This window comes from Muntiacus reevesi, chromosome 12 (genome assembly GCF_963930625.1).
Source record: "Muntiacus reevesi chromosome 12, mMunRee1.1, whole genome shotgun sequence".
NCBI lineage: Eukaryota > Metazoa > Chordata > Mammalia > Artiodactyla > Cervidae > Muntiacus > Muntiacus reevesi.
In genome coordinates, this window is record NC_089260.1 from 33,803,485 (window position 1) to 33,818,062 (window position 14,578).

Sequence of the window (14,578 nt, forward strand, 5' to 3'; positions counted from 1 at the left end):
TATGGGAGAACCATGTCTATCGTGTATACTGAATTTCACCAACACTCAGTAAAGGCAGACACATAGCAGACACTCAGTAAATCTATGATTTGTTAGTAAATAAACTCTCCAAAGTTCTTATCCTCTTAGGATTTTTATATCTGCTTGATGATTAAAGAGAAAATAAGCACCCTCTGCTAACTATAGCACCTAGTTCAGTTCAGAGGTCACTTACTCTCGGAATCTTTCCTGATACATTCCTTCTAAATCAGGCGACCTTCCTATAAGATCTTAGAATTCTACATTTGCCTTTGTTACTCCTCATATCTATTTTGCTTGACTTCAAGCAAATGTCATTCAAAAATGTCATATTCATCCCTGTATCCCTAACACATAGATAAACTGCTGGGTACATGGTAGGATCTCAATGAACTTTTTTTAGATGAATTACTAAATGATTGTATCCCTGCTACAATAAAGGGATAAACAAACAAAAAAGGGATACAAAGAATGGAGGGGCTATTTCAGAGAAGAACAAAAGATTTTAATTCTTGGCTGGGGCAGGAGGCTGGGCCATTCACAGTACATGTATGTATGTGGAGCCTTCTAGAACCGGCATGTAGAAACTCGGATGTGAGGAGAACCTTGAACGTCTACACTGTGTAGAACTTAACTCCAGGCACTAAGAATTGGTTGCCCCAAAGAAAAAAGCCACTGAAAAAGTAACATATCATATATAATACTAGGGACAGAAATCCTAAAGTATTTAGATGGCATATTTTCTCTATTTCTTCTTAAAAAAATCCAACACGGCTCCATGCATCCTTGCCAATGGCTTTGATTTTCTCTTATCAGGTCCACATGCCATTTTCCTACTCAACTGCCTTTCTAAAAACCAACAGGAGAGTTGAATACCATAGAGCTCAGACTTCAGGATCCAGCCTTCCCCCCAAAGAAATGGACCAATGTCAGTTGTGGAAAATCCACATATCATCTTCATTGCAATATCAGTCACTGAAGATTTTTCAAACTACGAGGTGACATAACAGTGAAATCTCATGGCCATTTGAATTGTCCAAACAAGAAACACCAACTATATTTTTAATTTCATTTAGAACATTTAATGCAAAAGGGGTCAATGGCAAAGAATTTCAAGGTTGATGATTTCTGCAGAGGCAGACATGAAGCATTTGGAGTCTGTGGGGGTTTCCTAATGGGAACTCTTTACCATGCAAAACAAACCATAAGACACGGAGTTGTGGAGAACTAATGACAAGAATGATTCCTGGCAGAATATGTCCAAATTAGAAAGACGTGTGAACATTTCCACCATATACTAGTTAGAGAGGCCATCAGGATACTCAGAACAAGCAGATATTTTTCAGCCATGAAGACTACAACAGACTAGAATCAAGGGTTCATTTCAAGCTTCAAACAAAACACTTTCTTGAGTGAACTGGCCATAATGAACTTCAGAATGAAAATGAAACGGAGTGGACACTAGCTAGGATGCACTTGTCACAATGCTAACTCCTACCGATGAGAGCTTAATGATCCCCCAAAGAAGTCTGTGCTTAGGAAACTAAACATAAAGCTCATACCAAGGAGAAATTCTCTGAAGGCACGAAGACCTGATAAAATTAGAAATATTCCTAACTGCAAACTATGTGAAACTGGGTGTGAAGATCCCAAAACGTGTTGAAGGTAAAGCCCAAGAAGGTAGCAGGTTGCAGAAAGGCTGTCTTGGAGACCCCTGGGAAAGGGCATGCCGTTGGTAGGACATGATCAAACATCACTGAATGAAGAAGAGGTAACGGAAGACTCCAGTGGGACAAAAGAATAATTCTCAGACAATCCTATCAAATTACTCATTCCAGCATCCTCACCTGCTATGAGCCCCTGGAGAATTAGCTGGATTTTATGAGAAAGGGTTCATTCTATGGTCAGTTGAGTGTCACTGGGGAGACCACTGAAGACTTGAAAATACGAGGTAAAACAACCCAGTGTACGTGGTGGTGGGGGGGGCGGCTTATGTATTTAAGAGTCCTCACCAAAAGTATATACGTTTAAGAACCACAGCCACTGCCACTGCACTAATCAAATCAATACAACGAGAACACAAAGGAACACAATTTGGGGCAATTTTGCCCATGGATAATGCAAAATGGCTATGTAGCAACTCTCTTTTATTACAAACCCATTTAAAAAATGATACTGTATTCACTGTTTTGAGAAGATGACTTTGGAAATGAAATAAGAGCTGGTAAATAAGGAGAAAAGGGCAACAATTACACTTAAATCAGCAAAATACATTTAAACAGAGGATTCACACTCTGTGAGACACTCTGCTGGCAGATAGGAGAGCACAGCAAAATCAGATGACAACTGAGGTGGCCCACGATCTGCAGGCGAGACAGAGAGACCCCACAGCCCGGTGCCTGAGGTCACGTTTCTGCTCCTGCCTCACGCCAGCTCATGTCCATCTGTCAAAACTTTCATTCTTTAAGATCAAGCTCTCCTCCCTGTATTTCTTCTCAAGGTTATTAATGCCTTATTCACGCCATCACCTAAGTGAAGAAGATTCAGAGTCACCTGTACTGCTCCTGTCCCCTCCCCACTCACATGTAATCAGTGAGCAAACCCTCTGAATTCTGTTTGCAAAATGGCTTTCCAGTCAGTCCCTGCCTCACCCCCATCCCTGTCACTGTGTTAAATCACCTCCCTTTGGCCCCTTTCCAGGCCATTAGAATAACCTGCTAGTTATGATTTTCTCTCTAGTCTCTGCCCTGCCCCAGTCATTCTCCTTTAATTAACTTCCAACTTCTATTGACAGAGTTACACCTTTGGCAAATCTCCCTTTACCCCCTATTCCCAGATGAGGTTATGTTCCAGTTCTGTGCCATCACCGCACATCTATGCATCTCTGCCACGGCACACATAACCGATCCTTATGGCTAGACTGGGTGCTCCTTTTACCCCTAGTGTCCACCACAGATTTGCTCCTTGGAAGAACAGCATGGAAGAACAAAGAGATATTCAACAGACACTGTGTTATGAACAGATTATTAGTATGAACAACCCGCTTAGAGATGAAGAGGACGTTAGTGACTGGTTCTGCCTGAGAGATAAGGTAAGGCTTCTCAGAAGAGGTGATGTCTCATCCTGGTTTGGTCCTTTTTATTATACCATATTCATAACAACTTGGTAAAATAGATTCTATCCCCATTTTTACAAGTAACTTGCCCAAAGTTAATACACCTATGAAATGCTTTAGAATGGATTTCTATGGAATATTAAAGAGTTTGGATTTTATTCCTTAGGCAACTGGGAGTCATCAAAAAAAATTTTTTTTTTAGGAGGGAAATAATGTCGTCAGATATATATTTAAATTAACTCTGGCAACTGAAGTTGGAAGTTAAAGGAGAATGGGGCAGGGCAGAGACTAGACAGCAAAATCATAACTAGTAGGTTATTCTAATAGCCTGGGAAGGGGCCAAAGGGAGGTGATTTAACACAGTGACAAAGATGGGGGTGAGGCAGGAACTGACTAGAAAGCCATTTTACAAACAGAATTCAGAGGGTTTGCTCACTGATTACATGTGAGTGGGGAGGGGACAGGAGGAGTACAGGTGACTCTAAGCCTTCTTCACTTAGGTGATGGCGTGAATAAGGCGTTAATAACCTTGAGAAGAAATACAGGGAGGAGGACTGGATGGAGACCTGGTGGGAAAGAGAATGGGGTGGACTTTGGATATTTTAAATTTGAGATGTCAGTGGACTCTTCATCAGAGGCTCACATCTCTTAAGGATATTAATTTAAGGAACTGAAGCTTTAAAGGGGTCTAAGATGTATTTGAAAGTAACTTTGAAGTAGGCGATGGTTACAGCAATGGGAGTGGGTGAGGCTCTCTAGACAGCAGGCAAAACGGAGAAGAACCAAGAGGACCTACCTCCAGGGAGCATCAACATTTGGGGGGTGGTGGAGGAAGGTGGCAAGCCCCCCACCTGAGAAGCAGCCATTAGAAACCAAAGGGGAGAACCAAGGGGGTCACTACCATGCTCATGGAAGAGATGAGCACTAAGGAGGAAAAACTTAATGCTATCCAATGATGACACAGAAGAGCCAATTATGAGGAGACCTGACATGTGAGCATCAGATTTATAACACCAGTGACACAGCTGAAATTAGACATGGAGAAGCCTGGAAATTAAAGAGTATAAACTGAGAGATACTAGAAAGAGCCATCAACGATGGCCCTATATGCAGGGCAGAAGAAGAGACGCAGAAGTACAGAACAGACTTTTGAACTCTGTGGGAGAAGGGGAGGGTGGGATGTTTCGAAAGAACAGCATGTATATTATCTGTGGTGAAACAGATCACCAGCCCAGGTGGGAGGCATGAGTCAAGTGCTCGGGCCTGGTGGGCTGGGAAGACCCAGAGGAATCGGGTGGAGAGGGAGGTGGGATGGGGGACTGGGATGGGGAATACGTGTAACTCTATGGCTGATTCATGTCAATGTATGACAAAACCCACTGAAAAATTAAAAAAAAAAACAAAAACATAGTTCATGTACACATAACAAGGAATCTGACTGGCTCACGTTTTCTCTTCTCTATTACTGGATTTTATTCCTTAGTAAAGAGGCAAAGGAAGCTTTTCTCAGGGACAACTGGGGAAAACCATACCCTACTGCCTGTACAGAGATGCTAGAATTTTTAAATTGAATTAATGAGTGAACTGTAAACACATTTGACCTAAACCTACCTTGAGACAATTTATTAGAAACTCCCAGGAAAGCAGGGCCGTCTTACGGTAATAGTGACTCCAGGAAGTGCTACGGAGGACATCTGCAGAGATGAAGTGACTTTCAGAAAACCTCCAATATTTTATGTGTTAAAGTCAGTCTCTACTGCTGTTGTTCTGGTTTTATTATCCTAAGAATACTGGCCTAGCAGTTCTTACCAAGTTAAACATGTTGTACGCAACCCAGCAATCTCACTTCTAGGTACTTCTCTAATGAATGAAAACTGGTGTTTATACAAAAACCTGTATGTGCATGCTTCTATTTATCGTTTTTAAAGATTTTATCTTGATGTGGACTGTTTCTAAAGTCTTTATTGAATGTGTTACAACATTACTTCTGCTGGTATGTTTTGGTTTTCTGCACTGCAAGGCAGATGGGATCTTAGTTCCCCAACCAGGGATCGAACCCACACCCCCTGCCTTGGAAGGTGAACTCTTAACCACTGGACTGCCAGAGAAGTCACTGTGAATGCTTTTAGTAGTGATATTAGTATTTGCCCCAACTGGAAACAATCTAGATGTCCTTCAACTGGGGGATGGATAAATAACTGTGGTATGTCCATACAACTCAATGCTAAAAAGTGAGCCTGAATGAACAAGTGACACACACCCTCAGCTCTGGTAAGGTTCGGTGTATTATAGCAAGTGGAAGAAGCCAGACTTTATGAGTCCCATGATACAACATTCTGGAAAGGGCAAAACTAAGAACAGAAAACCTGTCAGTGGCTTCCAGATGCTGGAGGTAATGAGAAGTGCTGATGACATGGGGGTTGCAGGGAGAGTATTTTCTGGAGTTAGAAAACTGTTGTATTTTGACTGTGGTGGTGGTTGTTATACAACCGTATGCATTCACTAAAACGTGCAGAACTGTACATTAAAAATGGTGTTTTTACTGTATGTAAATTATAACTTATTAGAAACAATGAGAAAAAAGAATACCAGCCTGGGAATTAAGAGAACTGGGATCTAGTTTCAGTTTTGCCACTGACTAGCTGGGTAACCAAAGACCATTCTCTAACCCTCTTTGGGTCTTGGTGCCCAAAATTGTAAAATGAGATCAGAAATTTTCTCAAAAAGTCTACTGATGTGCTCTACAAAGACTCCTTTCTTTAAGCAAGGTGGTGGACCAGATGGCCTATTCCAATTCAGATGGCCTACTTTAGTTGCTAAAGTATCGTTGTGGGGGTGACTGGACTAAAATACTCAGTCTGTACACATGGTTCTGAAAAGTCTTCTTGGCTTAGGGAGTAGTGTTTCTAATTTGTGTTGTTCCATAAGATGGAGCTTTGGGCAAGTCCATCTGGTCATGTAATTCTCAACTAAAATTTGACACATATATTTTTGACAATGTGGAAAAAGCCCTTTGGGAAACACTAATGTTTAATGAGCTATAACTGGCCTTGGTAAACAATCATACTCTTATTTTTTTTTTTTTCATTTTGCAGGCACTAATTAAAAAGGCCTTTGAAGACTGGCAGCATTTACTGTCTTCATTTGCCTTATCCTCCAGCTGGAGCATTGCTTTCTACTGCTTAAATTTACCCAACCTTCACAGTCACTGTTACATTTTTATACTATCCATGTATTTGCAGCCAAGAAAGACACTGAAAAGGGCACTGCAGGAGTGATTCCATAACTACAGTGTTCCTGGGGTTGAGGGAAGCAATTACAGCTCAAAGGGGGAAGTTATCACGAATAAAACAGTAATCTTGATTATGATGTTAAAAGTTTACACTTTTGACCTTGTGAAGCAGGGGTCCACAAACTATGAACTAGAAACTGTGCTTGTAAATAAAGTTTTATTGGTGCATTACTCTGCCCCATTCACTTCAGACTGTCTGTGGTTGCTCTCCCATGATGGGTGGGGGAGGGGGGTTTACAACAGACAGTCTGTGGCCTGTAAAGACTAATATACTTACTATCTAGCTCTTCACAGAATAAGTCTGCCAACCCACTTTCATAGACTACACCATGAACTGTGCTATATAGTTTTCACATAAAATCTCATGCAATCCTCATACCATTGCTGTGAAATAGGAATAACTCACTGGACAGATCAGAGGTGATACAGTGTAATGGACACAGTTTGCTGTGAAGTCAGACAGACCTGTACTAGGCTTTTTGCTAGCTGTCCGATACTGCATCTATTATTTATATTCTCTGACCTCAGTTTCCCCATAAGTAAATTGAAGCTAACAACAATACTAATTATGCTAGGGTAAATGTCAAGGGTTGATGGGACAAACAGCACTTGCTTTGCATATACTAAATATTTAATACTCACCAGCTATATGAGAAACAGCTTTTAGTATCCCTGGGTGTTTTTCTTCCTAGAAATATCCTGTAATAAAGAGCTAAGGATGTCCCCCGTAAGTTTGATTATGGATTAATTTGGTGGATCCCAGAATAATTTGCAGCACTCTGTATATTACATAAAGCACCTTTTTTTCCCTTGTCGCTCATGAATCGAGCAGAAGGAAAGTATAATCATGTCATTTCCTGCTCTGTACTGCATTTCACAAAAGACAGCTGCAGGTGCCCTGACATGGCTGAGTTTCCGGCAGGGACATGGAAGCAAGCAAGACCACCAGATGAACAGCCTGGCCCCGCCAACCGACAGGACACAGAAGACCAAAAGGCTGCAGGAGGGGAGGAAGCACCTCAAAGGCACCAAAGGGAACAAGCGTAAAGCAGGGCCAAAATGTCAGGTAGTGACAGGGCCACTGTGAATAAAGCCAGGGCAATTAGAGACCAGCATTTTAGCTGAAGGATGGTTTTGGCTTCAGATAATGAGCTGCTTCAGGAGTTTTTGTCACAATTCATTGACAGCGCCCATAAATGGATGTATTTACTATGAGTCCACCATACACATTTTTAAAGCACCTTACAGTTTTTGTCTTTGGTCAGCATTCAGAAGAGGGACAGCAAGAAAAAGGAGGGCAGAAACTTCATCTCTCCTGCGTTCAGATAACCTACAGTGACAGGCCAGAGCTCTCCTGGTCTATTTGTGACGATTTGGGCCATATCACTGTCGTGGGGCTCCTGGTGGCTAAGTGACAATGACTGGTGTAGAAGAAAAGTTTAAAACAAATTTTAAAACATCAGTTAAAAGTTAGAAAATTAGCCTTAATTATCTATTAGTTTACTTCCTCTAGAAACACGGTAGAATGAGCTTTCAGATGGATGTATCTAATTTGGAGGTCTGATTACAAACTGAAGTAACTGATTTGTGTATAATTTCTACATCCAAAAGGATATTGCTTCCTTGAGAGGAAATCTTTAGAGTCCATTCATTTGTTTCATTTTGGATTTGATTTCCAAGTTTGTGCCAAGTTCTTTTCAATGCCTTTAGTGGGGTAAGACACCATCCTTAGAGAATTGGGTTCCTCTTTAGAAATGGCAGTCCAATATTTACCTTTAGATCTTGTAAATAAAGTGGGTAATCAAGCATGGAGAAACATGGTGGGTCCAAGATAAAGCTTGGAAAAAACAAATAATCCAATTATAAAATAAGTAAAGGATCTATAATAGATGTTTACCCAGAGAAGATACACAAATGGCTAGTAAGCACTGGAAAAGGTGTTCAATATCATTGGCTGGTAGGGAAATACAAATCAATATCACAGTGATATTCCACTTTACACATATTACAATGGTTATAATAAAAAAAGATATACAATAATAAGTGTTGGCAACTATGTGGAGAAACTGAGACCCTCATAGACTGCTTGTGGGAATATAAAAGGGTACAGTTTGCTCTGGAAAACAGTCTGGCAGCTCCTGTAATGGTTACACATCGAGTTGCCTTATGACTCTTAAAATTCCATGCCCAGGTATATACCCAAGAGAAATGAAACAGGTCCATACAAAATGTTGTACAAGAATGTTCAAAATAATATTATAGCAAAATATCCAAGATTCATAAACAATCCAAGTGTCCAACTGATGAATGAATAAATCAAATGTGGTACATTCATACGATGAAATACAATTTGGCAATAAAAAAATGAAATACTGACACATGCTTACAACATGAGTGAACCTTAGGAACATTATTCTAAGTGAAAGTAGACAACTGCAAAAGACCACGTATTGAATCATTCCATTCATAGGCAAGGTCTAGAATAGGCAAATGAAAAGTAGATTAATGATTTTTAAAAGCTGGTGGCTGGGGAGCAGTGGGAAGAAATGGGGAATGACTGTTAGTGGGTATTGGGTTTCTTTCTGGGGTGATGAAAATGTTTCAAAATTAATTGTGGTGATGGGTGTACAACTCTGTGACTATACTAAAAAATCATTGAATTTACACTTTAAGTAGTTAAACTGTATATTCTGTGAATTTACATCTCAATAAAGGATTGTATAAAAATAAAGCTTTGATATAAATTAAGGAGGTTGATTTAATTTTGTGGTTTCTATTACTGACCGCTAACTCTGTGCTGTACTTACTGTCACACTGCACTGAGTGACGTATATATTTGAGCTCATTTAATTCTCATAACACTCTATGAGGTGAGTAGATTTACTGAGCTCACTTTTCAGAGATCAGGAAATTGGAACACAGACAGACTAAATAACTTCCATGAAATAACACACCAGCAAGTGTTGGGGCCAAGATTTAAAATTCAGGCCTGTGTGATGCTACAATTCATGCTTTCTCCTTGTTTCTTTTTAAATATTTTATTCTTTAAACAGTTAATATGAACATATTTCAAGACACAAAATGATCTAAAAAGCATAAGTCCTCTATCTCCCTTCTTCCCCGTCCCACAGGTAAGAGTCTGTATTAGCTTCTCCTGTATCATTTCCTTATGTACATAAAGCACGTATGCATAGTTCTCCCTCTTTCATTTGCAAAGGCAGCATCCTCTCCACCTTGTTCTGCACCTTGCTTTTTCTACTTCATTCAGCATCTCCAGATCCTTCCATATCATTAGTCCTCATCCTCATGTTTATAACTTCCGAGTACACAACATTGCCCGGATGTACCACAACTTACTTATCTGGCCTCCTAATGGTGGACACTCAGGTTCTTCCTAAACTTTTGCTACTCAGTTAAAGCTTATGTTTTGAAATTGCCTTCCAAAGCATGAAGCAAACACAGAAGAAACTTAATCAGTTGTGAATTAAGTCCCCATCCTCACAAATTGGCTCCTTTGAAGGCAACAATCCTCATTTAAATGTGTTAGTAGGAAAATATTTCTTGAAAACAAAAATGAATTGTTTTACACTAGAATCATAGTCCCATGTGCTGAGAAAGACAGTGTATCCCTAGACACTGGAGAGGTGAGTTACACTCTTTCAGGGCAAGTGCAGGGATTCCCCAAAAGGAAGGAGCGTTCTAAGACATCTGTTTATACCTATCTAGCATGTTATTTCCAGTGATGAATATTTTCAGAGATGAGGGATCAAATATTCAATACTGAATCACATTATCACTTGCCTAGTATATTTTTATATAAGTTAAGTCACTCAGTTCACCTGGGTGGAATGGAGTTACAATTCTTATTATAGCAAACCTAGACCCAAAATGTTTTAAGGCAACTCTAGCTGATTTGAGAGCCATAAAATGACTTGTCAATTTCTGTTTTCCTTTTTTTTTTTTCTTTTAAAGAAATCATCCTTTCAATAAGGTATGGATTTTCAAAGACCATCTGATATAAAATGAGTTTGAACATTAACATGGAAAGGACAAGCAATAAAAAAAGTAATAGGAGTGCAGACAAAATATCCAAGAGCTAGAGAACATGATCTCTTCTTCTAAAGGGAATGGAATGAAAGAATTCTAAAGGCACTGCTTTTCAAAGTGAAAGAAAATGACAACAACCAAATCGAAAAGGCTGAACTTTGCATTACCTTCCCAGAACACAAACATATATTTAGCTTAATAGAGTTGAGTACTATCTCAGGAAAAATCTTATATATTATGCATCTAGGGCAATGAAAGCTGTAGAAAATGATTTTGCAAAGCAAACACACGGCAGACTGTCAGTAGCAGAGGCAAAAAAAAAAAGTCCAAAGGCACACGTGATGAGTTCAGGTCTCATTCTATTTATCACCACAGGAGGAAAACAACAGGGCAGAGGAAACTCCAGATGCTAAACAGAACCGGGCAGGATGACACTTGTGACTGAAGCTTAAATGATGTGAGTATGTTTCCTGATTAAAAATTTAATACGGATTTATACTTCAAGATTTGAAAAATTTAGAAAAATAAAAAGAAAACAAAATCACCCACAGTGTCACTCCCCATGGAGAATTATTATCAAAATACTGGCTAGACCATTTTCAACTCTTTTCCTATGTGCATATAAAAATATGTCTTTATAAAATTGGGCTCATATTATAAATGAAATTTTATATGTGACCTTTTCCACTTCTTCCTATTACTTTGAGTACTTTCCCATGTTGTCATATATTCCTTGAAGATACAATTCCAATGACTACATTCTATTGTATCTTCTCAATTTACATAGTATTATCTGATCCTCCCTGTGTTGCTGAACTTCTCGGTTGTTTTTAATTCCTCAGTTTTATCCCTAGCACTGCAATGGACATTCCTGTGATAAATCTTTGAATCTCTCTGTACTTCTTAGGAGAAACTTAAAAGTATATCACTAAGTTGGATTCACATTTAAGTCACTTAGTGTACCTGTTAACTATAAATTTACCATTGAAAGTCTCTGGAGACCAAAGTAGATAATGCACACCAAATAAACAATATATTTCCATATCACTTGAAGTCTGTATCTATCCTTCTAGAACGGTCATCTTTCAGACAGTACTTTACTTCCTCTAGGCAAACAGACTATTACTGGGTTAATCTAAATGCAATAACATGAAACTTGGCTGACCCAGATTTCTTCAATATCAGTATGCATGCAATTACAATATTCTACAGATTGAAAAATACCCAAGGCTCTCAAAAATACATATTTTATCATCCTTTCATCCAAAATGGTGTACAATGAACATTAAAATATAACAGGGTTATAGTTGACGGCAGTTGATAGCAACGAGGTCTTACCTAGACATATAACTTACATATAGTGTGCCTTAAAGTTTTCTTCAAGATTCAACTTTATTCTGTCACTTCCAGTTACAGGGCTTTTAAACGCTTTCAACAAATTGAAATTATTAATGATTCTTCTTTAGAACTATATGGTTGCAATCAGTTTTAAATTCTCCATAGTCTATTTAAAATTTTTATTCTATTTGCTTTTCGAGATGATAAATAGGGTTTGTAAAATTCCTAGAAAGTGTGTGTATACATACATATGTATGTACATATATATGTGTTATTGTTGTTTAGTCGCTAACTCATGTCTGAGTCTTTTGGGACCCCCATGGACTGTAGCCTGTCAGGCTCCTCTGTCCATGGGATTTCCCAGGCAAGAATACTGGAGTAGGTTTGCCATTTCCTTCTCCAGGGGATCTTCCCGACCCAGGGATGGAAACTGCATCTCCTGCATTGGCAGGCAGATTCTTTACCACTGAGCCACCTGGGAAGTCCCCACACATACATATACAGACATATATATTGATATATATATATATATATATATACACACATGGACAGAGACATACCTCTAAAATATTTTTCTCCCATTAGTCAGTGAAAAGTGAAGTAAAGCAAAACACAATAAAAATCCCTCTTATATCATGGCCATATGAACCACAGTATCACTCAAATTCCAAGGCCCCTGAAGAATGGGTAGTTAGACTACAATAGCTGGGCTGCACTGGACAGTTGTGCAAGCTGCACACTGTACAACTCTAGGGGGAGAATCTGTATCCTGATCTATGTTACAGGTACTCTTTGGGACTTGTGCAGTGTACAACCTCTATAGCTGGATGTGAAGGATGACCTTGAAATTAGCTCAGATAATTCTGTTTATCCCTTAATCATCTGTACCTCCTTCCCCCTAGTGAGCTATGAAAAAGAGAAATTTTAGGAGGGGAGTGACCTTTAAATCTATCTATCTATCTATCTCTATATATATATATATATATTTTTTTTTTTTATGAAAGAAATTCTGCCCAAAAAAACCCCTCCAAAACCCCAAAACAAAACAATTCGGTTTTTCCCCAGCTCCCCTCTGAATGATGGTAAGGGTTTCTTTCCTCCCGCCTCCCTCACATCCACCCACTAGGCAGCCGCAGGGTACCTTGCGTGAGTAACTGTAGGTTTCTGACTTCTTCGCGCACCTTCAGCTGGAGCACCTGTTGCAAGATGAGCTGCCGGAGGTTCTCCTGGGCGATCCCCATTCGCTCAAGCTTTTTGTCTGTAAGTCTCAGCAGGGCTCGCCCTGCAGGGTTTCAAGAAATAAAAGGAAAAGCAAATGAACAACGCTGGAAAGGATTTCCGTCTTCCGCTGGGCTGACCTTGCCCTACAGTAGTCTCCATCTAAACACAGACACTTTAGAATAGGGGGTCCTCCTTTGTGCCTGCTGACAGGAATGGAAAGGCAGAATGAAAAAAAAATCCACAAGTTTAAAAAAGCACTTCAATTTTCATCTAGTATTGGCAATCCCTGACTGACCCACACATTGAGTTAAATAGAACAGCAACATTTTAACCTGGGTATTTGGGTCATGGATTGCAGGTTTCCATAGAAACAGTGCTCTCTGTTGGGTGATGGGTTCTGAGACTCGCCTATAGGAACCCGTGTCACTGATGAGCAGCCTGAAGAATTAGATGCTCTAACCATGGTTATAGGGAAACTCCAGCAATGATTAACCTGGTTACAATAATGTTTCTGTGATACATGCACCTAAGGTTCCAGGTTCATCGGCAAGCAACCACCTCCCGTGATGCACCCCTGATGCTGGGCTGGAGTTCCGTCTTTGGCTGGTGGGACCTATGCTACTGTTTTTTTAGTCACTAAGTCCTGTCCAACGCTTTTGCGAACCCATGGACTTGAAGCTTGCCAGGCTCCTCCGTCCATGACATTTCCCCAATATTGGAGCGGGTTGCTATTTCCTTCTCCAGAGGATCTTCCCGATCCAGGGATTGAACTTGCATCTCCAGTATTGACAGGTGGAATTTTTACCACTGAGCCACCAGGGAAGCCTGGGGAGGTATGCTTCAGCTCAGTCACTGGTCCAAGGCGAGGGTCCAGCAGGGCTGAGCGTGGGCATCAAAAACACTACAAAACAAGGAGCCTCAGGTGTGAGTGCCCCCAGAAAAGACACCCTGGGCCCTGGGCAGCCTGGCATAGAGTTGGTTAGGGTAAGTCACTCAGTCGTGTCTGACTCTTTGAGACCCCATGGACTGTAGCCCACTGGCTCCTCTGTCCATGGAATTCTCCAGGCAAGAATACTGGAGTAGGTAGCCATTCTCCTCTCTAGAGGATCGTCTCCAACCCAGGGATTGAACCCAGGTCTTCTGCGTTGCAGGTGGACTCTTAACCATCTGAGCCACCAGGGAAGCCTGGCATAGATTCCTTTCAATCCCCTTCTTTTCCTGGTGTGGGGGTAGGGTCCTGCATGCTTCCCTTGCTACTATGATTTCTATCAAATTCTCCAACTCTCTCCACACTCTGCCTGCCCTGGAATAAGCACATCTCCCTTTGGAGAGTTTAGTGTAAGAAATAAAGGGAATGATTATTGCTAAATGCCACAGCACCCCCCTGTACTCCTCCAACACCTCCAGGCACCAGACTTGCAGGTCTTTTTTCACTTTAACTGATGATAACAGACACAGTCCACCACTGATTAAAGGTAAGTCTCTGGGCACACTTTCCTATACCCTTCAGGAATTAAATTCTCTACCTCCTTGAAAAAGAAATTCAA

The 14,578-nt window shown here is 40.3% G+C and overlaps 1 protein-coding gene across 2 annotated transcripts in view; it reads right to left on the minus strand.

Annotated features, from left to right (window-relative positions):
• Nucleotides 1-14,578, minus strand: part of SAMD12 (sterile alpha motif domain containing 12) — a 430,287-nt gene that overhangs the window by 177,009 nt on the left and 238,700 nt on the right. For both annotated transcript variants that reach the window (XM_065903151.1, XM_065903150.1), the window contains exon 4: nucleotides 12,952-13,092. In XM_065903151.1, coding sequence (XP_065759223.1) covers nucleotides 12,952-13,092 — 141 coding nt within the window. The remainder of the gene's footprint in view (nucleotides 1-12,951; nucleotides 13,093-14,578) is intronic.